At 40.9% G+C, this 22,868-nt stretch overlaps 1 protein-coding gene across 1 annotated transcript in view; it reads left to right on the plus strand.

Annotated features, from left to right (window-relative positions):
- Nucleotides 1-18,932, plus strand: part of USP24 (ubiquitin specific peptidase 24) — a 47,536-nt gene extending 28,604 nt beyond the window's left edge. The window contains exons 37-66 of the mRNA XM_008937817.1: nucleotides 64-125; nucleotides 483-674; nucleotides 972-1,089; nucleotides 2,418-2,562; nucleotides 3,015-3,134; nucleotides 3,374-3,499; nucleotides 3,708-3,806; nucleotides 4,016-4,098; nucleotides 4,328-4,469; nucleotides 4,861-4,980; nucleotides 5,366-5,586; nucleotides 6,025-6,149; nucleotides 7,024-7,165; nucleotides 7,559-7,709; nucleotides 8,634-8,729; nucleotides 9,352-9,455; nucleotides 9,876-9,989; nucleotides 10,739-10,835; nucleotides 11,346-11,462; nucleotides 12,070-12,162; nucleotides 12,506-12,608; nucleotides 13,486-13,607; nucleotides 14,127-14,240; nucleotides 14,507-14,572; nucleotides 14,856-14,922; nucleotides 16,159-16,237; nucleotides 16,565-16,640; nucleotides 17,714-17,800; nucleotides 18,120-18,230; nucleotides 18,394-18,932. Of these exons, the coding sequence (XP_008936065.1) occupies nucleotides 64-125; nucleotides 483-674; nucleotides 972-1,089; nucleotides 2,418-2,562; nucleotides 3,015-3,134; nucleotides 3,374-3,499; nucleotides 3,708-3,806; nucleotides 4,016-4,098; nucleotides 4,328-4,469; nucleotides 4,861-4,980; nucleotides 5,366-5,586; nucleotides 6,025-6,149; nucleotides 7,024-7,165; nucleotides 7,559-7,709; nucleotides 8,634-8,729; nucleotides 9,352-9,455; nucleotides 9,876-9,989; nucleotides 10,739-10,835; nucleotides 11,346-11,462; nucleotides 12,070-12,162; nucleotides 12,506-12,608; nucleotides 13,486-13,607; nucleotides 14,127-14,240; nucleotides 14,507-14,572; nucleotides 14,856-14,922; nucleotides 16,159-16,237; nucleotides 16,565-16,640; nucleotides 17,714-17,800; nucleotides 18,120-18,230; nucleotides 18,394-18,456 (3,355 nt within the window). The 3' untranslated portion in view covers nucleotides 18,457-18,932. The remainder of the gene's footprint in view (nucleotides 1-63; nucleotides 126-482; nucleotides 675-971; nucleotides 1,090-2,417; nucleotides 2,563-3,014; nucleotides 3,135-3,373; nucleotides 3,500-3,707; nucleotides 3,807-4,015; nucleotides 4,099-4,327; nucleotides 4,470-4,860; nucleotides 4,981-5,365; nucleotides 5,587-6,024; nucleotides 6,150-7,023; nucleotides 7,166-7,558; nucleotides 7,710-8,633; nucleotides 8,730-9,351; nucleotides 9,456-9,875; nucleotides 9,990-10,738; nucleotides 10,836-11,345; nucleotides 11,463-12,069; nucleotides 12,163-12,505; nucleotides 12,609-13,485; nucleotides 13,608-14,126; nucleotides 14,241-14,506; nucleotides 14,573-14,855; nucleotides 14,923-16,158; nucleotides 16,238-16,564; nucleotides 16,641-17,713; nucleotides 17,801-18,119; nucleotides 18,231-18,393) is intronic.
- The last annotated feature ends 3,936 nt before the right edge of the window (nucleotides 18,933-22,868 follow it).

Below are 22,868 nucleotides of genomic sequence, written 5' to 3' on the forward strand. Positions count from 1 at the left end.
GGCAACTGCTTAGGAAAAGTTTGACTTGAATTTAAATCTTTCTTTTATTTGTACCCATTTCAGACTTTTGTCCCAGTGTACAGAATATTTTGACCTGAGATGTCAGTTACTGGATGACCTCACATGTAAGTATGTACAGGCACACGTTGTCACTCTGGTTGCAGCTTGCAAGCATGTCTTCCTTCTGTAGACAAGATGTAGAATTGTCTCCTCAGGGAGATAACTAAAGCAGGAGCTCGATGTGACCTGCCAGTGTGCTGGCTGTCCTGGGTTAATGCCTGCCATGGGCTCTTCTTGACATTTGGTAACAGCAAAGCAGCTCACTCCTTTTGGAAAGTGAACCAGGTTCCTTTGAGGCAGATACACTTTGTACACACTGTGGGAGAAACTAGCCCACTAGCAAACAGTTTGAAATTCTTTGTATTTATAGTCTGCGTTTTTAGAGTTTTTAATTTTGTCTGGGTTTTCTTTTTCTCATGCAGCATCAGAAATGGAGCAGCTAAAGATCAGCCCAGCTGCCATGTTAGAAGATGAGATCACCTGGCTAGACAACTTCGACCCCAACCGCACAGCTGAGTGTGAGACCAGTGAAGCTGATAATATCCTGTTAGCAGGACACTTGAGGCTCATCAAGACTCTCCTTTCACTCTGTGGGGCAGAGAAGGAAATGGTTGGTAGGTATGCCTTTTTACTCTAAAGTAACTAGACTTGTTTGCATTCTGCATAGCACTAACAGGTGACTTGATGAGTAGACAGTACATGAGAAGATGTAACATCTGGAAGTGACTGCAGAGCTATAAGGAGTGATTTTGGCAGTACTTTCATTGTACCTTTAACATTTGATAAAATATTTGTAGATGTTTTTTTGTTGATATGGTGCTGTTAAGCGATTTTCCTGTTCTAGAACACCTTTTGACATTGGCAGTGATAATGTAAGTATTTAACAGTAGATGTGGGTTACTGTGTTGCAGGTTCCTCTTTGATTAAGCCATTGTTGGATGATTTCCTCTTCCGAGCATCCAGGATTATCCTGAACAGCCATTCTCCAGCAGGCAGTGCTGCAATCAGTCAGCAGGACTTTCATCCAAAGTAAGAAATGGGGGGCTTTGTTCTTGTTGGTTTTTGTCCTAGATCTCACAAATACCAATGTCACAATGGGGCTATGGACACTAGGATTTAATACCAATGTGGGAGCATTTCTCTAATTCTCTGTATTTCCTGCATATGTCTCTAAATAGCATTTTTGTAAGTTTTTGTGTGACCCAAAATCTTTGCTTTTCTGTACTTCCAAAGTCTGTACTTGGTTTGTTAGATGAATGAAGTGCAAGCACAGCAGAACGCTGATTTCATGAGTCCAAAGAGTACTCCTTTAGCTCATCGTTGTTTGGGAGGTTGGCTACACTGGAGCATAAGCAGGAAATCAACTTTCCAAGCCTCTTAGTAAATGAGAATCTTAAAAGTTCCACTCTTTTTTTTTCCCTGCAAAGAACTGCCTTTTATAAAAACACCCTAGTGTTGAGCAAGTCTCTTTGCACTTGAGATATCCTGGGCTATTCTCAGCTATATCAGCTGAGGAAGAAGAGTGGGCTTTGTCTCTCCTGTCACACCTGCCTGCTGTTGTGGCCATACACTATCTGAAGGGGTGGGTAATTCAGCTTATGTGGAGTTCTGTGCTGCTGCAGCTGTATTGCTTACACAACACTGGCTAGTGGGTGTTTGAGGTGGGTTGGACACACCCTCAGTGCCTTTCCACAACTCTAGAAGAAGGTTCCAGTGGAGCATTTTATAAACCCTGAACCGAACAGGACTTGCTACCCTTCAGTGTTTTGCTCCAGCTTTTCTCCGTTGCAGTTCATCTCAAGCATGCTCTGTTTTTTTGAAGTAAATAAAGCCTTTTCTTTGGCCTTTAGAAGAAAGGGCTGGTGTGTTTAAGCCACTGAAAAGAGCTAAGTAAAGGTGTTCTGTACTGGTCTGGTGCAGCTTAGCTCCAAGATCATCTCTTGTAGCAAGTAAGTAATCTGGTCTAGCTCATTCAAAACTTGTCTCCCTGTAAATAAGTCTCTATCAGTGTTAGACTGATAGTGTCTGTCTGTCCTCAGACATACAACCAATTCTGTGCCTTCTTTTTAGGGCACCTGCTTTTCCTTGTTCCTGAATGTTAATGGGTGTCTCCATGTCACTAAGGGAAGCTTATTTAAAGGAGTGTTCCTGGTGCTGCTCTTCTGATTCAATTCTTCCCTGTTCCCCTTCCCCAGGAAAGAAAAAAATAGCACTCTGCACTCTCCCAGGAGTGTGTTATCATTTAAAGTATTCCTTTTGAACATGCATTGTCACTTGTTCTGAGTAATGTGGCTTTCTGGAATTGGAAATAATTGAGTCATGTACAAAACAGATCTCAAATGTGGTTTTCTTTTTAGGTGCAGCACAGCAGATAGCCGCTTAGCAGCTTACGAAGTGTTGGTAATGCTGGCTGATAGCTCACCTTCCAATCTCCAGCTCATTACAAAAGAGCTGCTTTCCATGCATCACCAGTGTGACCCTGCACTTACCAAGGAGTTTGATGTAAGCAAGAAACCCTTTTCTGATTTGTATTGGCATGGTTTGTAGTACTGTGTGTCATCCACTTAACTGCTCTGCTCATGAAACTTCCATGGTTTTCAATGTAAAATAAAAAAAAGCAGATAAGCGTAAATGCAGACCCATTTGACCTTCCTCAGAGGCAAATTATCCAGTGAGTCTTTGTCAGTTATTACCTGGATAAGAGAGGAGTACTTCCTGTATATCATCAGTTTTATTTGTACACAGTTTAGGTCATTTCAAACAGTTTTGTGCAAAGTGTTAAATATCTAAATGACCGACTGTAACGCTCTTGTGATCCTTCAGAATTTATGTTCCTGGTTTTCCATCAAATTGCTCTTAACAGCTCATATAAAGGTGATTATGAAAGCTATAGTATGTTTCTGGACTCTCAAGCTTTTTATAACTTACTGGGACAAAATAAAATGTCATTCTAGTATCTTCCACCAGTGGATAGTCGCTCCATTTCGGGATTTGTGGGACTCAAGAATGGAGGTGCTACTTGTTACATGAATGCAGTCTTCCAGCAGCTATATATGCAACCTGGTCTTCCAGAGGTAATTGATTGAACATCCAGTGAAGTTCTCTTTTTGGAATTATTGTCACCTGAAGTGCAGGTTCATCTTAGCACCATTTGTAAACTAATTTAAAACACACCACAACTGTGTATGTACATTTGTGTGCATAAATATATGCACACAATATATGTAAATTATAAATTGTCATGTTCTATCGTGACAACTTACAGTAATAAATTAGTTCTTGGCAAAATTAATAGTTATTTGTTTCCTTCTAGGCCTTGCTTTCCATTGATGATGATACAGACAATCCAGATGACAACGTGTTCTATCAAGTTCAGTCTCTCTTTGGTCATTTGATGGAAAGCAAGCTACAGTATTATGTACCTGAGAATTTTTGGAAGGTATTACATCTTTTTTAGACTATATAGCTTTCCTGCTTAACAAGTAGTTGTTTATTCAGCCTTTTCTCACTGCAGAACTTGTGAAGTAAATTCTACTTCAGAAAGTCAAAACATGTAAAAATAACAAATGTCCTTTAAAAAAATCACTTTTTTTTAGCTCTATGTATGTGGAACAATGACCTTTCATATGTATATATTTTTCATTTAGATTTTCAAGATGTGGAATAAGGAACTTTATGTCAGAGAGCAGCAGGATGCTTATGAATTCTTCACCAGTCTTATAGATCAAATGGACGAGTACCTCAAGGTAAAAAACTCAGGGATTTCTTTCCTTATTTATATGCATCTCCTTGGTATTTTTTCTCTCTTTCTCCTTTGTTCTTCAGAAAAGAAGGCAGAACTATTTGGCTTAACTGATAATATACACAGTATTGACAAGTTTAACATTCCTATTGCTTTCTTGGTCTTTCGCTCTGTAATATATCCAGCTGATGTCTAACTTTACATCTTCAACAGAAAATTGGAAGAGACCAAATATTTAAGAATACTTTTCAAGGAATCTTCTCTGATCAGAAGATCTGCAAGGATTGTCCTCACAGGTAATGCTAAATTCAGTGCATTTGTTACCAAAGTTCCGTGCTCCCATAACTATTAAAATATTTGTAGGTCAAAAATAGCACAAGAAGGCAGAGATATAAGCCTTTGTGACACTGCAGCTGTCAATAGCTGTGAGGCAAAAGCAGTATTCTTTCCTAAGCATGTGTTTTGTTAATGCAGGTTGGAGAGGTTTTACTGGCAGTGCCTTATTATTTGTCTTTCTCAATTCAGGTATGAGCGTGAGGAAGCTTTCATGGCCCTCAACCTAGGTGTGACTTCCTGTCAAAGCCTGGAAATATCATTGGATCAGTTTGTTAGAGGAGAAGTTCTGGAAGGAAGCAATGCATACTACTGTGAAAAGTGCAAAGAAAAGGTATTGCTGCTTCATGTGTGTGAAAGAGTATCAGCTGTAGCTTGATATTTTCTTAAGCATTACATGGTCAGAGAAGCCATGCTTAGATACTGCTTACTCTCCATGTTTGATACATGATCAGAAGGTTAAATCCATGAAGACAGCACTCTTCATTTCCTGTAGCTCACAGACTGAACATTTAGAGAGATGGCAGGGTGGTAAAATGTTCTGTGGCATAACAGCCCACACACAAACTCTGTAATACCTGTAGTAGCACCCTACCTGTATGGAATATAGTCATGTGACTGGACTGTGCATCACTCTGTGATGTCTGGAATTGTGCATCTCTGGAAGAAGACTGCAGAATGCTCGAGGTGTATAGATAGAGGTGATATTCTTTTTTCTTTTTAAGAGAACTACAGTGAAACGCACGTGCATTAAGGTCTTACCTAGCCTGTTGGTGATACACCTGATGAGATTTGGCTTTGACTGGGAGAGCGGACGTTCTATTAAATATGATGAACAAATAAGGGTAAGAAACTTCTCTTTATGGCACACCCCATGCCCCTGCTGCTTTGTGGAGTGGACTCTCACTCTTCTTGCTCATTCTTCCTCCTTCTCCCCACATTTTGATACAGGGATTTTGGGTATGTGGTACACTTACAGCATAATCATGCTACAGAAAAGAAATTATTTTTCCTTAGAGCTTTCCTTGTCTGAAGCATTCTTGGTGTCCTTTCAGAAAGCAGGAGGAAAAACCTCTATAAAGACACTTTTTAACTTCCATGTCATAAGGGTGAAAACTTGTTTTCCTTTGATGTTCCCAGTGTGGGAAGTATTAATGCAATTCTCATAAAGTTACACTAAGCATGTAGACAGTATAATCTCTCAGTTAATCTGATTGTCTCTTCACACAGTTTCCCTGGATGCTGAACATGGAACCTTACACTGTGTCAGGGATGGCTCGCCAGGACTCATCCTCAGAAGTGGGGGACAATGGTAGAACTGCAGATCAAGGAGGTGGAGGCTCCCCGAGGAAGAAAGTTGCTCCCACAGAAAACTATGAACTTGTTGGTGTGATTGTTCACAGCGGGCAGGCACATGCAGGGCACTACTACTCCTTTATAAAGGACAGGAGGTAATGGCCAAGAAGATCTGAGAAGATTTTGAGAAGATTGAGAGTGGTCTAAAGACTGCTTGTTTTGGGAAAGTGGAGTGAGCCATTCGCAGCTCTGGTGGAAGCACTCTTCCCTTTCTTAACACCCAACATTGTGAGTGTTAAGACAGTACCAAAATAATATGGGACACCATATTATAAAAGTCTGAGCAATTTTTACATACCTTGCATTGCAGTTTGAGGGCTTCCCATGGCATTTAGTTGCAGGTGGTGTGCTTCACACATTGTTTCATGCTCATTTTTTTTAACATGTGACATACACTTGGAACAAAGCTTTGTTGTGCCAAAACAAATGTGAGTTCAGGGCTGTCAATTCTAGGGTGTTCAGGGTGGTTTGGTGTTTTACTAGACAATAAATAACTTTGTTTCTGTTCTGTTTCTCTTCTGTTTTGATCACAGGGGATGCGGCAAAGGAAAGTGGTATAAATTCAATGACACCGTTGTTGAAGAATTTGATTTAACTGATGAAACCTTGGAATATGAGTGTTTTGGTGGCGAGTATAGACCTAAAGTCTATGATCAATGTAAGCTGAAGTACAGATTGATTTACAGTAGCTTTATATTTTGTACTGGCTCTCAGTAGACACAGAGCTTGGTCCATTATATCTACTTTAACTTACTTGGTCTGATAATCCCTCTGAAGCTTTTTCCTAAATCTTCTGTTTACTGAAGGATTTTACAGCTTGTATACAGCCTAATATTAATGGAATCAGATTCACTGTTGTTCAGCCTGTGTAGACTGAGTAGCAGAGGAGGTTCAAAAGTAGAATGGCACCTTGTTAAAATAATTTAAAAAAAAAAAAAAAAAAAAAAAAAAAAAAAAAAAAAAAAAAAAAAAACAACAACAACAAACTACAAAACAGTTCCTACGTCAGGCTAGTGAAAATGATTTCTTTATTAAAAGAGTGGTGAGGCACTGGCCCATGCTGCCCAGGGAGGTGGTAGAGTCATCATCCCTGGAGGGGTTCAAAAAATGTGTAGATGTAGCCCTTGGGGACAGGGTTTAACGGTCATGGCTGTGTTGGGTGATGGTTGGAATTCATGATCTTAGGGGTCTTTTCCAACCTTAATGACTCTGTGACTGTGCGTAGAATGTGATATGCTGTCATATAGTGAAACTCTTCATTGCTTTAAGGAATTAATTCCAAATACATTTCCATCAATATTCACTTGGTTCATAATGATTATAATTATCTTTTTAAAACACATATACCTTTTGCAAAAACACCTGAGAAGAATTCAGGTTTTTATTTGAAACCAGACTGATGGCTTGATCTGACAAATTACTTCATATTGCAATGGTGTATTTTACTTGCACACCCAGTTTCACTTCCCTATAGGAATAAAAAAAGGCACTAAACCTTCAGGGGCCTTCATGGAATGCCTTTCTCCCCTCAGCTAACCCTTACCCTGACGTGCGCCGGCGCTACTGGAATGCCTACATGCTGTTTTACCAGAGGGTGTCTGATCAGAACTCTCCTGTCTTACCAAAGAAAAGCCGAGTGAGCGTTGTGCGTCAGGAAGCAGAGGACCTCTCACTGTAAGTTCCTCTTGTGTCTGTAAAGGTTTCTCTCATGTTAGTATCTAGCCCCTATCTCCAGAACTCAAAAATGATTCTTTCCTTTTCGACAAAAGAGAATATTGACACTTCTGTTGGTTTGCTTTGTTTTTTCAGCTGCTTAATGAATAGTATTTTATTGCTTTTATCATTTTCTCTTCCATGCTTGAATCTCCATGTTCTTCCATACTTGCAATTCTTACTGCAATAGTGACAGCACTACTGCACTAAGCAGTTCAAGCTGGCTGACAGCTCAAGAAGCATTTAGACTGTCATCTAAATTTATCTTTAAACTGACTGTACTGGTATTTTAAACTTGAACTGTAGTTTTATCATAGTATTTCATTACTCACCTTGAGCTTGTGTGTATTTCAGGTCTGCTCCATCTTCACCAGAAATTTCACCCCAGTCATCACCTCGACCCCACAGGCCCAACAGTGACCGTCTCTCCATCTTGACCAAGCTGGTTCGAAAAGGAGAAAAAAAGGGACTTTTTGTAGAGAAGATGCCCGTGCGGATCTATCAGGTAGAGCACTCAAAGTGGCAACTAAATCCCACTCACATGTAGCTTATGCACGTAGTAGGAAGAACACAGTAGCTTTGAAGGTGGACTGAAAGTAATTCCCTTCTTAAAAGCAAAGCTGGGAAATAATTTTGGAGCGTGACATATAGTTATTAACAAGCTGTTCAGTGGTATGTTACTGTAAGTTTTGCTGTTCCTTGTCACAAAACTCATCTATCATTCTTTGCTTTGAAGAAACTGCAGACAGATAGGTCAAACATGAGATATGGAAGCAGTCAGCATGCAGACAGGGAGAGAGAAGAGCAGAGAAGATGCTTAATTTGAAGTACACTTGAGGAGAAATGGAGGCAGTAATAAATTACAGTCATCCTCATGTTCTTAAGCTCACAAAGATATAGAGGGGCTAAGTAAGAGAAACCAAAACCAGCTTCAGTTCTGTTCATGTCTGTTAGCTCATGTAATACTGAATATGATCCTAAAAGGGAAAACATGGATGTTGAAGGTAACTCCAGTCAGGACTGAAAATGGAGTTGTGATGCCATTAGCAGAGCAGTGGGAGGATGGTAGGACCTGGGTAGCAGTGACCTGTCATAAGAGGAAGATCAGCTCTGGTCTGTACAGGAGAGGATACAATCTTGCAGATATTTGTCCTTCTGAACACACACCATCCTCCTGATCTGCACGTGTGCAAGAGTTTTGTAAAATCCTTGGAAGAAAATCACTAGTTTTCTACAATTCTGCTAAGTCTCCCATACGTATTTTCCCCTCCACTGAAGCAGTGATATGGAGTGTGAGCAGAATAATCCTGACACTGGACTTTAAACACCAATACTGGTGTTTAAAACTGTTCTAAAAACATGTACTTAAAAGATGCAATTTTAGTTACAGAAAGTAATTTTACAACTCTTCTTTTGCCTTCTTTTACAGATGGTGAGAGATGAAAACCTGAAATTTATGAAGAACAGGGATGTGTACAGTAGTGACTACTTCAGTTTTGTTCTGTCATTAGCTTCACTGAATGCTGTAAGTAACTGGACTAATATTAGAGTATTCAGAATCTGTTTGGTAGAAGGGGCCACGAAAACTGTTTGGATCACACCCAGGTATATTACAAGGGTGACATGATTCTGTTTTTTCAGCTGAACAATCGATTATTTCCAGTAATTTTTCATGCTGATGACATCATCTATCTCAAATCACACTCCAGCTTCCTGTTCTAGTAGAGAAACATTGTGCCATAGTAAAATCTAAGAAATAACACAGACTTTTTTATGATCTAAACTGAGCTCTGGAGGAACAGAAATTCCTCTGTGTATGGAAGATCCAAACATTGGCTTTAGTCACCTCAAAGCTAATAGACTTTCACAGGAAATACAGTTTATTAATGAAGTCTTTCTAAATGGAATACTAAACCAGCATTTATTAACTTTATTAAATCTACAGGTGTAGTGGGCCTTACAGCAAATTTATTCCTATTTAAGAGAATTTGTTAACTAGCATAGTCAGCACTAGAGACTGTTTTTAGTACAGAAAAATGCTTTGGTTTCGTTTTTTGCAAATGAAAACTGAGCATGTTGATGTGTTTAAGAGGCAGCACACAGGCTGCAGGCATGCTGCTCTGGAGTAAACCTAGTGTTTCTTTCAGACTAAGGTAAAGCATCCTTATTATCCATGCATGGCAAAGGTGAGCTTACAGCTGGCAGTCCAGTTCCTCTTCCAAACCTATCTCCGTACCAAGAAGAAACTCAGGTAAGGCCTTGTTTTGGGTAGCATAACAACATGCTCTGAGGTTTGCATGCTTGTCATACCTACATCACCTTGAAATGCTGTGTGGGGGTGGCATGGGCATTCAGAGGTGTAGCAATGTGTTTGCTTTGCATTGGAATTCCATGGGAGAGAGGAAGGAGGGTCATGTATAACCTGGCAGTTTGCTGCCTCTCCTGGCTGTCTAATTTCACTGGTGGTCGATTGGACATGAAAGGGCTTTAATGAATTAAAGACAGCAAGTTTTTCCAAAATACTTCTCTTACGTGTTTTTGTCTTCAGCTATCTAATATATGTTCAGTTAAAGTAAAAAAATTCTCTTTGGCAAACAAGAAACGTGGCTGAGGTTTTGGAAGGTGTTTTTTTTCTCTTTCATTACTGACAGTTGTCCCTATTTTGTTAAAGGGCCGATACAGAAGAATGGATTGCCACCATAGATGCTCTGCTTTCCAAAAGCATTGATGCTTGTCAGTGGTTAGCTGAGTATTTTGTTGGGCCAGAGGGCCGGGAACTTGTAAAGTAAGTAGTCATAATTCTCTCTTAGGTATTTTGTGTCTCACGTATGGCTAAAGCTTCCTAATGACATGATCTGGCCTATACTGATGTATTTCCAAAGACCTGACTGTACACACTCTTTAAAAAGACACTCTAGATAATCACTTGGGTTTTTATTTCTAGCATTTCCTCTGGTTTGTGCAGCTTTATGAGTAATTCTGAAAATCTAATAAAATAGTGCAACATATGTGGAGGAGGATGCAGATGTTTCATTCAATGTGTTTCAAGTTTGTGTAAACACTCCTGCAGGTAGTGGGAGAGTGTGGTGAGTGTTTAGGGTAAGGCATGTTAAGTACTTACCTGACAAAGATGACAAATGAGCTTGGTGAGAAATTCTTTCCAGTTTAAGATCAACTAATAGGTATTTTGAAAAAAAATCTGGGAGAAATCATTGGAGATCTAACATAATTGAAGAGGTGACAGTGTGAGGAAAATTTTATCTTTAGTGTTGCTTTGAAAGGCAGGATCCTGTGACAGCTTTTAGTTAGAGCTTTTTTGGTTACTTGAATGAATAAATATAAATTAATAGTATAAGCCTCACTCGTGACAAGCAGGAGCACAGGAAAATAACTTAAAGTTATGCACAGAAGTACAATACAAGAAGTATCTGGACTGTTACCCTTTATAAAATAACAAACACCACACTTCATCCTAGCAATCGTGTGTACACGTTGATTCCAGTTCTCTTTGCAGCTTCGCCTTTTATCTTCCAGGACCTTCCTCCTGGAATGCAGTGTAAGAGAGGTGCGAGTTGCTGTAGCCACTATCCTTGAAAAAACCCTTGACAGTGCCTTGCTTTATCAGGAGAAGGTTAGTGTCACCTCATCACTGACAGTCCTGTTGGGGTGTGGTTTGTAAGTGACAGGGTGAGAGGCTCTTGTCTTGGTCGTGCTCGTAGCTCTTCATTTCTTGAATAGGTCAATGCTTGTCTGTTCCTACCCTATGAGGTAATGTACTGCTGTCATTCTCAGCATTTAAGTTCAGAGTATTATTTGTAAACAATTCTGCCTGATTTCAGCTAGCTTTGTAAACATATTCATGTATTCCTTTAATTGTTAGGAAACGGTGCTTTCTTAAGATTTATTATCTTTTTCTGATTCCAGAAGTCATTTTAATTTTCAAGTGATTTTCTTCCAACAGTCAGATGCCTGTTGTGAAAAGGAATAATTTGTAGAATGTTTGAGATTTACCTGTTTCCCTTGGGATACCTGAACCAAATTATTTCACAGAATCATACAACAGTTAACTCTAACATGTGAAATGCTTTTGTTTTTTAAGTAGACAACTCTTTATGTTCAAATCAATACTTTTTTTTTACAGTTAAAAAGTCTACATCAATTATTGGAGGTGCTTCTTGCTCTACTGGATAAAGATGTACCTGAAAACTGTAAAAACTGTGCTCAGTACTTTTTGCTATTCAATAACTTCGTACAGAAGGTAAGAAACCATTGGAGGGTTTTATGCTATTTTAATTTTAAAGGGCAACAGTAAAGCAGCTAGTCATCTATATTCATAAAATGTTTAAGTAGCACAGTGAAACTCTTCCAGAACTTCTGTCAAAGTATTCATGGCTTTGTTTGGGGTTTTTTGGTTTTTGAGAAGTAAATGGCTTTGAATACTAGATTAGGATAACAGCACATAAAGATATACCATCAAAGCACACCAATTTAAGATGTCATTTCCAGAGCCTGAATTTTGGGTTGCTATTTTAGAGGCTGTTCTTAAAATCCAGTGTTCAGAATTTTTTGTCCTATAGGAAGCAGAGTAACTGACTGGACTGCACTATTCACCCTAGTATGATTTCTCTCTAGTCTTTTTTCCCTTCTTTATTTTTAGTATGACACTTATTCTGCATGTGCTGATTCTGGTCTGGTTTATATAATGTGCTCTATATGAGTCAGCTTTTTGGAGGTGTATCTGATTGATCTAGGTGACTTTTCTAAGAGTGGAAAATGCAGTATTTAGCCTAGGCATTTTACTGTTGTTCCCTAGAGCACTAGTTCTTTACCTGCCCAGGGGTGTAACTTTACTGTTGTCTCCACAGCAAGGCATAAGGGCTAGCAGTCTGCTCCTCAGGCACTCTGCTCTGAGGCACATGATCAACTTTCTCCTTGGCCCCAACCGGCAAAGTAATCAGGTAAAGTTTACAGAGCATGTGTTGTGCTGTAGCTTCTCTGTCCCCATGTTTTTCATGACGTTTAAATTATGGATAAGTACTTTTTGTGTGGTAGGATAGACTAATCCTTGGATTATTCTGTAAACTTCACACAAGTCTTCAATCTATCTATGTGTAGTTGTAATGGAAGTAGCTGTTGCGGCAGAAATGAGCATCATGTTTTGATAATGACAACATTCACCAGCTTCAAAGTATTAGAAAAATGGTGGTGGGCTTTTAAGGATGGTGCTTTGTTCTAAGCTAACAGAAGCTGACTAGATCAACCAGTCAGGAGTTAATGAAAGCTCTCCTCTGGCCCAAGCAGAACCGCAGGTGGAGCTCAGCCCAGGCACGGGAGTTTGGGTACCTGCACAACACTGTAGCACTACTCGTTTTACACTCAGACGTCTCCTTGCAAAGAAATGTTGGTAAGAATTGTGGTTTTGCCTTTGCATTTTGGTTACTTTGACTGGGAGTAACTTAATATCAGTGATGAAAGGACAATAACTTTGAATTTAAGGCAGTAATGGTTAGCGTGTGTTTGATTACTTTTTTATTTTGCTGTAAATGTACTGAGAGGCTGTGGCAGACTGTATTAAAGAGGGGAGAGGGAAATCTTAATATTGTGCCTTCCCCTCTTTCCCATGTGCCTAAAAGATCTTTCCTCATGTAAGTGAATCAAGCTGTGTCATTGGCTGTGAGAGTATTTCAGCCAACAAACAGGCTGTATTTTGCTTATATGTGTTATGCCTTTTGCTAGTCTGAAGGGGAGCATTCAGGCTGAGCTACTGAGTAACAAGCAATGAAATATTCTCCTAGGGATTTTTTTACAAGAGACAGAAATTTTCCAATAAAGATAATAAAGGAGTAAGTTGAACTCTTCAGCTTCCTAAAGGAGGAATCTAAAGTTGTCTTTTTAAAAGAACAGCTTGATTTCTGTCCGGGATTTAAAGTTTCTGGAGTTCGAAGAAGTCAAAAATCATAAAGTAAAAGAAGAATAAGAGTTCTGAATATGATGAATGTACAACGGTGATTGGGAGTGAAATTAAAGCTCAAAGTACTGCTAGTAAATATGAACATTTTGCTTTGACCTTCTTGCAGTTCATTTGCCTGTGTTGTCACTAAAGTAAAGGCCACCTCAGTGTCCAAAAGATTGTTCCTTGGGAGCTGGTACCATGTGAACTGTGAGGTAGTTGAGGTGAATGCCATTAGAGATTACATGGTGCCAAATGAGCAGCAATGTCTTCAAGGTGTGTGGAACAAACTTAATTTATTAGTGGATTGTTTTTGTATTTGCTGTTATAGCTCCTGGTCTCTTTAAGCAACGTCCACCTCTAAGCATCACCACTTCAGGTCCACTTTTGGCACTCCATGAAGAAGTGGAAGCCTTGTTATTCCTGTCTGAGGGAAAACCCTACTTAATGGAGGTATCTCTTCTAAATTCTGCCCTGCATGAACCTAAAAGCTGGTCTGATGTGATTTGTTTGAAGTACCCTTATGTGAAGAACACTGAATATTAAGAAGCAGGCAGCTGGCATGTATATGGGTATTATTTTGAGCCTAAACAAGAAGGCACCTTTGGTTTCTTCATGACCTCTTCTTATTCTGATATGTCCCTAAACTGAGGGGTCTGGTGTGAGTTCACAATCTTAACAAAGGCAGCTGAACACACTTAGCAGGTGTCCATGCATCCAGTTACCATGTCAGTTGGAGGGCCTGACTGAAATTGCTCTGACTTAATGGATCAAGCTTGACCAGACTGGTGGAGGTGGGCAGAGGAGCTGAATGCAGAGCCATGAGGGCAGGGAGTCAGTTCACTGGGGCATGCAGGTGCTGGGAGGAAAAGCTGCATCCTTCCTGGAAAAGACTTAACATCCTATTACAAACTTATGTACCTAAAATTAATTGTATGACTGTGTCTGAAGTGACTTGCACTTTTCCTTTAGGTGATGTATGCGTTACGAGAGCTCACTGGGTCTCTGTCAGTGCTCATGGAGATGGTGGTGTACTGCTGCTTTTGTAATGAGCACTTTTCCTTTACTGTGCTACACTTCATCAAGGTAGGGAGATAATCAAAATAAGCTTTTTGCATAAGTGTTTTGTCTAAACTTAAGTTACACTGTGTCTTGTGGGCTTCAATGGAACTTGGATCTGCAGAACCATCTGTCGTTTGTTGGATTTGGGGGGAATGTTGGTGGGTTTAGGGGATTTTTTTTAGGGTTTTATTGTTTAAAACAATTTTTTCAAGTCTGTAAAGATCTCTTGCAGTTCTTTGTGTCATGAACATATTTTACTGTCAAAGTAACTTTGTATTTCTCACACTCAGACTCACCTGGAAACTGCTCCACCTCATGAACTGAAGAACATATTCCAGTTACTCCATGAGATACTGGTGGGTGAAGGGTAAAGACTCGTACAGGGCAGATTTTGTATCGATGAGTAATGAAAGAAATTCAGGACTGCATTGGTCCTTTTCTATATCCATGTATCTTTTAATCCTTCAGTTCAGAGTTTTTATTGTTAAATTGCTTGTCTTGATAATTCAGTGATAAGATAAGTGATAGATAAACTTCACAAGTCTTGTTTTTCCTGGTGAGGTGGTTGAAGCTATTCTGTAGACTAGATACAGGTAGCACACACAGCTTACTAACATTGGTCTTTTTCTTTCCTAACAGGTTATTGAAGACCCATTGCAAGTAGAGCGCATCAAATTTGCCTTTGAAACTGAAAATGGATTAATAGGCAAGTAAGCCAGTGGGTGAACACTCCTGTCTGCTGCTGACCCTTATGTTGATGATGGCTCACCATCATCTCTTGGTGTCTAATCCTTCTGAACTGTTTACTTCTGAGGAAGACAATCCCAGTATATTTGATTTAGCCACCACCATCCAAAAAAAATGTGCCAAAAAAAATCCAAAACAAGCATTAACCACAGAATTAAGCTATTCTGTAGCTTGGCCAATGCATGCCCTTTTTTGCTCTAGAGAAGAAGTACAATTCTTCAGTTGGATTCTTCTGTGGAAGACTTCCAGAGCTGCTGTGAGTTTGGGGAGTGAAAGTTGTAGTTTTACCTTGGTGTTTCCTCACGACAGCCCTCAGCAGCAGCTGCTCTCACTGCACGTGGACCATGCCCTGTCTGTCACATTGGCTAGTTTCACTCCAAGAAAGGAAACCAGCAGATTTTCTGTCATCCTCAGTGGGATGTTTGCTTAACTTGCAGTATACCAGTGCTGTAATTTTAATCTTTTTTACTCCCAGTAGAAAAACTGGCAATTTGCTGTTCCCTAGCTGTTATTTACTAGCTTTAGAGGCTCTGCTGCAGTGTTATTCCTGACTGCTATGGACAGAGCAACTTCTGAGTAGCCACTCTGATTGTGGCAGCTCCATGGAAAATTTTCTGCTTCTCCTTAGTCAAATAATTTTGTTAAAAGATGTGGGAATTCACAGTATAGAAAACTTCCTGCCAGGAATGGCCTCAGGTTTTGCCCAAGTCTCCCATGGAAGAGTTTCATGGCTGTTGAATTCTGCTATGCTTGTTTGTGTGAAGAAACTTTAAACGCTCTTCTAGCTCTGCAAATTTTAATTCAGGTCAAAGCTGGTGATCTGGTCCATTTAGGGGGGTTTCAAACATTTATTTTTTTTTTTTTCCTTCAGATAGATGTAACCATAGCAATTATCTAACATAGAATGGATTATAGGGGGAGAATAACTGTATTAGGAGAGGACTGTTTCAAATTCAGGTACCACATTTGAAAGAATTACTCATTTTCACTTTGATCTGTTTTTAATCCAATAGAGTTGTGGAAATACTCAAAACTACCAGCAAGACAGCAGTGTGTATAACACAAATACTCATGCTAACATCTGTAGAAATAAATTCTACCACCAAAGTTAAAACTTTAGCTTGCTTTGTTATGCTTCAGACCAGTACGCAGAAACCCGAGTTGTGGATTTTAGTCCCTGTGTTTCTCCCCACAGCCTTGATGCACCACAGCAACCATGTGGACAGCAGCCGTTGTTACCAGTGTGTCAAGTTCCTTGTTACTTTGGCTCAAAAGTGAGTGATACAGGTTTTGGAGTTTAACCCCATCCCTACCTTACACCCATCTGTGACTGTTTAGGCTGCTACTCTTTCGGCTTTTGGTCAGTTTTCTCTTTTGTTACTCTGATACAAGTGATAGGCTACTTTGTGTAAACTTTACTAGGCTTTATTTCTCTTGCTAATTCAGTTAACAACAGGGCTGCCTACAGTTCCCATCAGTTTGCTGTGGTAACTGAGCATACAGAAAGTAGCAGTGCAAAGAAAGAGAAGAATTTGGGTATTTATTTTTTAAGCTTGACAATGCCTTGTTCATGACTAATGCATATAATTTCCACTTCCAAGGTGCCCTACTGCAAAAGATTATTTCAAGGAGAATTCCCACCACTGGAGTTGGGCTGTGCAGTGGCTACAGAAAAAGGTAATTTGGCTGTAACTTTATAGAGAAACGGTCACTTTGTTTGCAATGAAAACTATGAAATCTCCATCCTCTATAAGGCTCCCTGAGATAACTCAAGGACAAAACACAAGCTGCTTCATTTTTTTTTTTTACAAGGTTAGTTTGGGCACAACTAAAACTGATGCATGTAAGAACTTGAGTAGGCCCCATGTGTTTCAGGCATGGTTGTGTACGGTGACTAAAACCACACATGAATGGTTGTAATGATCATTCCTTGCCATGTGGGGAGCTTTCAGTGCCACTGTATTGCTGTTAGAAGGTTTCACTTTTTTAAAAAAGCAATTGTGTCAGCATGCAGGCAAAGTACAGGAGAACGTGAGTGGAAATTCTTCACAGAATTGTTGCAGCTTTGCACAAAACAGCTGTTAACAGATAGAGCTTTTTCTTCCCACATGTGTAGTTTTTATTCTTACCTTTAAGCTTCACATAGGTTGGCCAATGCAGTTTTAATAAATGCCCAAGGACGCTTGGGAAATGTAAAGCTCAGCAGAACTGGCCCAGGTTTGCTTGGAGTCCATCAGGGCTGTGCTTGGTCTCCCCGTGCTGCATGTGGACCATGACATTATCCCATCTCCAGGCTGTCTTTCTGTCCTGACAGCTGCTGCCAGGCAATGTCAGGTGCAGGAACTAGCACAGACCTGAACACTAGAAGCAGAGCCAGTGGGATGCTTGCAGTGCAACTGGAACAACTTGTTGCCACTCTTCTCTTGAAACACAGAGAACTGACAGGTCTGGAGAGTCCTGCTGTTCCCATTTTGAACTGGTCCATGTAAACCCTGCATCCACCACTCTTCAGCTGACATCCAGTAACTTGCAAGCACATAATTACCAAATAAAGGGAGCTGGTTGCTAGTTTTCAGCCGAGGGTCAATAAAAGCTTGTGTTTGTCTATGCCCCAGATCTCCAGCTCACTGCCAGAGGATTTGGGAAGCTTGTCCCTGACTTAGTAGTTCACCTACCATCGCAGGTGGATGAGTCCTCACACACAGAATACTTGTATGGCAATTTTATGGCTTTCTTGACTCTTTCTACAGATGTCTGAACATTACTGGGCTCCACAGAGTAATGTATCCAATGAAACATCAACTGCCAAAACCTTCCAGCGCACTATTTCAGCACAGGTCTGTGTCCATCTTGGGAGAGGATGTTAAGCTGGGGTTATTTCCTTTTTTGCTTTGGTTTGGGCAATTTTGGCACATGCCAGTGCACATAAGACCATTCTTCCTTTTGAAGCCCAGGCCCTGTGGTTGTTGCTGAGAAAACTAACTCCTGAATTATACTAGTCAATACCTCACTATTACCTGTGGTGACTCAGCTGTCTCACCACAAGAGCTATATTGTTTTAGAATCAACTTTAAAAATTATGTAACAGAAAAAAAAGTGATGAAATGAGGGTATCATCATGGCCCCTGACACTCTCTTGGACTGTTCCCAACTCAGGACACGCTGGCCTATGCCACAGCCTTGCTGAATGAGAAGGATCAGTCTGGAAGCAGTAACGGGTCAGAAGGTAGCCCTGCCAACGAGAATGGAGAGAGGCACCTGCAGCAGGTAACCATGAAATGAGGGCATGTTCATCTTCTGTCATCTTGCTCTCTCAGAGAGCTCGTTCCTGGGGCTCTGGTCAGAACCCTCACCAAATGTAGACACGGCTGTGCACCTCAAAAGTAATGTCCTGTATCTTTCTCTCCCCATCCCTTGTGTGTGCCAAAAGGGCTCGGAGTCTCCTATGATGATCGGTGAGCCTAAAAGTGACCTTGATGATGTTGACCCCTAGAGGATTCCAATGAACACAGGAAAAGATCGACTCAAACCTTCAATGCCTGGTACCTACTGAAACTGCAGTCCCGTTGCTTATGCTGTTAGAAGAGTCTGGAAGAGAAGTGGCTGGATAGGATCAGAGGCGATGCAGGAGGAGGTGGTTTCCCTGAAAGCTAAGAGCATTTATTTAGCCCCAGATGCTTCGGATCAATAAATGCTCTAGAGAACTGCATCCTGGCGTGCAGTAGCATATGACAGTCCAGACACTGAAAACAGTTTGTCAAGAAGATTTTATCAGATAACACAAACGCTAGTGGTTGAATTTTTATGTGAACATTAAATGAGTGAATGTAAAACTGTTGCTTTTCTGTGATGCTGCAAAAAAAAAAAAAAAATTCTTTTGGTTTTTATACAGGAAAAAAAAAAAAAGACTGCCCTTAAGTATGGAGGGCGAATTTTTAATCTTTCTGATAATATTGAATAGGAATATTCAAATTTCTGTAAAGATGTGTGATGACTTACATTTCATTGTAAAATATTAGTTAAAGAATGGGTTTACATAAGGACTTCTGTATTTAATATGTCTCCCTGTTAATTTGTAAAGCTCTTTTCAAGAAGGATCAGGAGAATTGCTCTGTAAGGAGAGCGTTTCCTTACAGAATGGTTTGGTCATGGAGCTCTGGGATGGGTCATCTTTTCTGGTACCCTTCAAAAACCACAGGCAATTGGGAAGGGCAATGAAAGAAAAGATTTGTTCTCTAGGTATGCAAGTGTTCGTTATTAAAGGAAGCTGGTGGATTAAAAAAAAAAGTTAATGAGTAGTTTAAAAGAAAAGCACTTTAAGATGGAATTCTGTTGCAGATTTACTCATTAAACTTTTTTTAACTTTTTGGAGACATATTGAATAAAAAGTCGTCTCAATCATGTGATCTGCAATCACTTGCTTATGCTTTGAAATTACTGAGAAAGTTGGTATTGGTTGTATATGATGAAAAATTCCTTGAATGAGTTGGGGACACTGTTGTAGAGATTTTATAGCAATTTTAACACGGGAAAAGAACGATTCGGCTTTGTATTTTCGCTTGACCAGGCAACGTTTAAAATGCCACAGCTCTTTTGATTTGCTCACAAACAACTGGAAACCAGTTGGGATGATTTGAGCTCAGTTTTGTTTTCCACGTCAGTGATTTCTGGCTGTGGATACAAGCTTCTTTTGTGCCAACCAACTCTTCATCTTTTGTACATTTTGCGTTCGTCACATTTTCTGCACTGCTTTTTGCCTTTATTTATGGATTCTGCCTTACTTTAAGAAAAATTATATAAAAAAAACATGCACAGAAACGGGGGACATCTTAAGGAGTGCCTGGGTACCTCCAGAATAGATAAATTTGCCAAGTTAAAGGCACAACCAGCCAAAAAGTGCCTTTTTTGTTTTGTTTTGTTCTCCTTTTCACATACTGTTGCCGATCACAAGAAGCAGCAGACAGCTTTTCACTGTTGTGCACTAATATTGAAATTAATCAGTCATTTCACTGTTGGAAGTAAACATCAGGTCTGAGTTCAGCTGTACAGCTTTGTAACTTATTGCGGGTTAGGAGCCGTCGTCGGGAGTCACGAGGGTGACACTGTCACCACTCCCTCCCTCTCTTTTCCAAACAGCCTCTTCAGAGACCCACGGCAGAGTTAGCATTTTATAAATGTTGGTGAGAACATGCTGGGACCTTTTAAATGTGAGGTTTTTCAGTTAAGTTCAAAGAAATTTCTTACAGAACCCCCTTCTTCCTTTTCCCCCATCCCTAGTAGTTTGTTAATGGGTCCTGAATCATCCCAAGAAGCCAGTACACAGAGGTGATGGGAGGAGCTGGTAACGTTCCTATGGGTTGGCACCACTTGTCACTTCAGGTTCCTGTTATTTCCTATGGAAACAACATCGTCCTCGATTACCCCAGGCCCAGAGAAGCATCGATGGGAGGATTGCACCAGGATGGCTCATCACCACTGTATACTTGAAACCAATACGAACTTTTTCACGGTTCTGCTCACGCTTGTACAAAGTCAGTGGTTATAATTTGCAATAAGATGATACTCGGTCAATTATTTTTGTTTCCAGCTGCTGTCATTCGAACCTGCTGAAGATTATTTTTTGGAAAATAGAGTTCAACAAAAAAAAAATAGTTTTTGTGTAAATTGTGATGCATTTCTATGTTGTAATTTTTACTGCCGATCTTTTTGGATGAAAATGTTTTTATACAGCTTACAAAATGTTCAGTGAGGAGCAACTGCAGCCTGCCTGTGAGCATTCGGGGAGATACTGTCCAATGAACGCCTAAACATCTGGCACTGGAAAAATAGGCAGTCTTGGGATTCCTGGTCAATGGAATAAAGTTATTCCTTTCACAGAAACCTACTGTAATCTTTAGCCTCTGACGCTGTTCTCTTGATCCTCTCACTCTGAAACTTCTTAGGCCAGTCCTGCTGTCCTGGCCCTGCCTTCCTGACAGCTACCTTTGTCCTCTGCTCCAGGGACAGAGACTTTGACCTTCCAGGCGTGGCCCAGCCTGTGCTCTCCACGGGCAGTGCCAGGCCCAGGAGCACGGGCTGTGTATCACAAACAGGGACTGGCCCCAGCACTGCTGGGAGCTGGGGAGGGGGTCAGCAGGCACCAGGGTCTTCTCTTCTCACAGAGGGGTCAGCAGAGCTGAAATACCCCATGTGTCTTTTGAGACCCCATGTGTGTAAATCTGCTGGAAAACTGGCTGTGTCAAAGCTGTTGAGGAGCTCTTAGGCTAACACCCCTTTCTCTTTTCCCCTTCTTTGTGCAAAATTCGGATTGCAGCTGATAAAATTGCAGGCTGTAATTAAATACATATCACATAATGAAATGTTTAGATTAGGGTTAGGCTTTTGCCATCTTCAACAAGATGATTGGTTGCTCAAACCACCACTTTGAAAGGTTGGAGCTTCCTACTCTTTGTCTTCTCTTGGCAGTTAAAGCTGGAGTAACGGATCTGTAAGGGGCATTTTGATGGGATAAACCCAGCCCAGAATAGCTGAAGTTTAACAGGTTAACCTGATGTTCATGGTACCAAGCTTTATGTTTTTTCATCTGTCCTCAGGTCACACCATAAATTATGGTAGTACAAGGAGGCTGCTAACTGCTGAAATGAGATGAGACCCAGCTTTGGTAGCTTCTGGTACTTCTCAGCCTTCCTCTGCTGCCGTGCAGCTTGGAGCATCTGTGATTTATCTCCCTTCTGGAGCTTCAGAGTTTATCCAGTGGAGCCCAGAGTTATTAGAAACAGCGGCCAAACACACAGGGGCATGTTCCCTTCAGCTGGGTCCTGGTTTGTTTCCATAACTGTAAGCTCCTATCCTACACCACTGTTTGGAAAACAAACTTCTGTCCTTGCATGTGCATGGGACAACAAGACTCAGCCCCTGGGCTCTGCGCCAGGCTGGCTGCGGGCAGTGACCGCCCACGCTCTGTGCACCCACCTCTGAGGCTGCCCGTGGTCACCCAGGGGCACCTCCTGCCCCAGGCAGGGACCAGGGACACGGGGGGCACCTGTGGCTGGCTCACTAACAAGGCAGAGCCCACCTGGGGGAGCAGCATCCCTGCTGGATGGAGGCCAGCTCCCGCTTCCAGCCTGCTTCCCCATGGGGCTGTGGAGGAAACCAAACGAGAGAGGTTGTTTCAACTGAGCACCAGTCTGTGAAGTTTATTTTAAAAAGACATTTATAAAAGGTTTGTTTATAAAATTCCGAATAAATATTTAAAGGTACAAATGTAAAACCCCAAGATACTATGAAAGCTTTTTCTTTCTCTTTTTTTTGGTTTTGTTTTAAAGAAGTTACAACCTAGCTCTGTGTGTCTTGGGAAGAGCTGAAAGGGAAGCTGTTAACACCTAACGCCAGCAGATCATTAACTTTGACTTAACAACAACAAAAAAAACCACTAACAAAGCAGTAGCTAACTGTAGCAACGCAGATTAAAATCTAATTAAACAGATGTTTAAACAACAGCCCCTACACGTGACTAAAAAGTAGCCTCCTAGGTACACGAGTAGCAATTCTACAACAGCCCCAAAACTGGCTAAACTACAATTTTCCAGGTGCTAAACAGCCTGTAACGAGCAACTACGCAGGAAAAAAAGGAGCAATCCTCAACACAGTATTTTGGGTCGGGCTTTTTAAACGGTAGTAGTTTTGTCACATGCTGGGTGACAGCAGACACAGCCTCAAGGCAGCTTCACACAGCTGGGGTACTTAGAGGAAGACCCAGGATGTCTCCTGTGACGGGACGAGGCTCCGGCTGTGCGGGGGCTGCTCAGAGAGCCCTTGCAGAGTGCCCTGGGTCTCAGCCCCACGGGGCCCAGCGGGCCAGGGCGAGTCCAGCTCCGGCTCAGCCCAGCCCTGCTGCCGGAGCCG

The sequence above is a fragment of the Merops nubicus genome, unplaced genomic scaffold (genome assembly GCF_000691845.1).
Source record: "Merops nubicus isolate BGI_N331 unplaced genomic scaffold, ASM69184v1 scaffold8543, whole genome shotgun sequence".
NCBI lineage: Eukaryota > Metazoa > Chordata > Aves > Coraciiformes > Meropidae > Merops > Merops nubicus.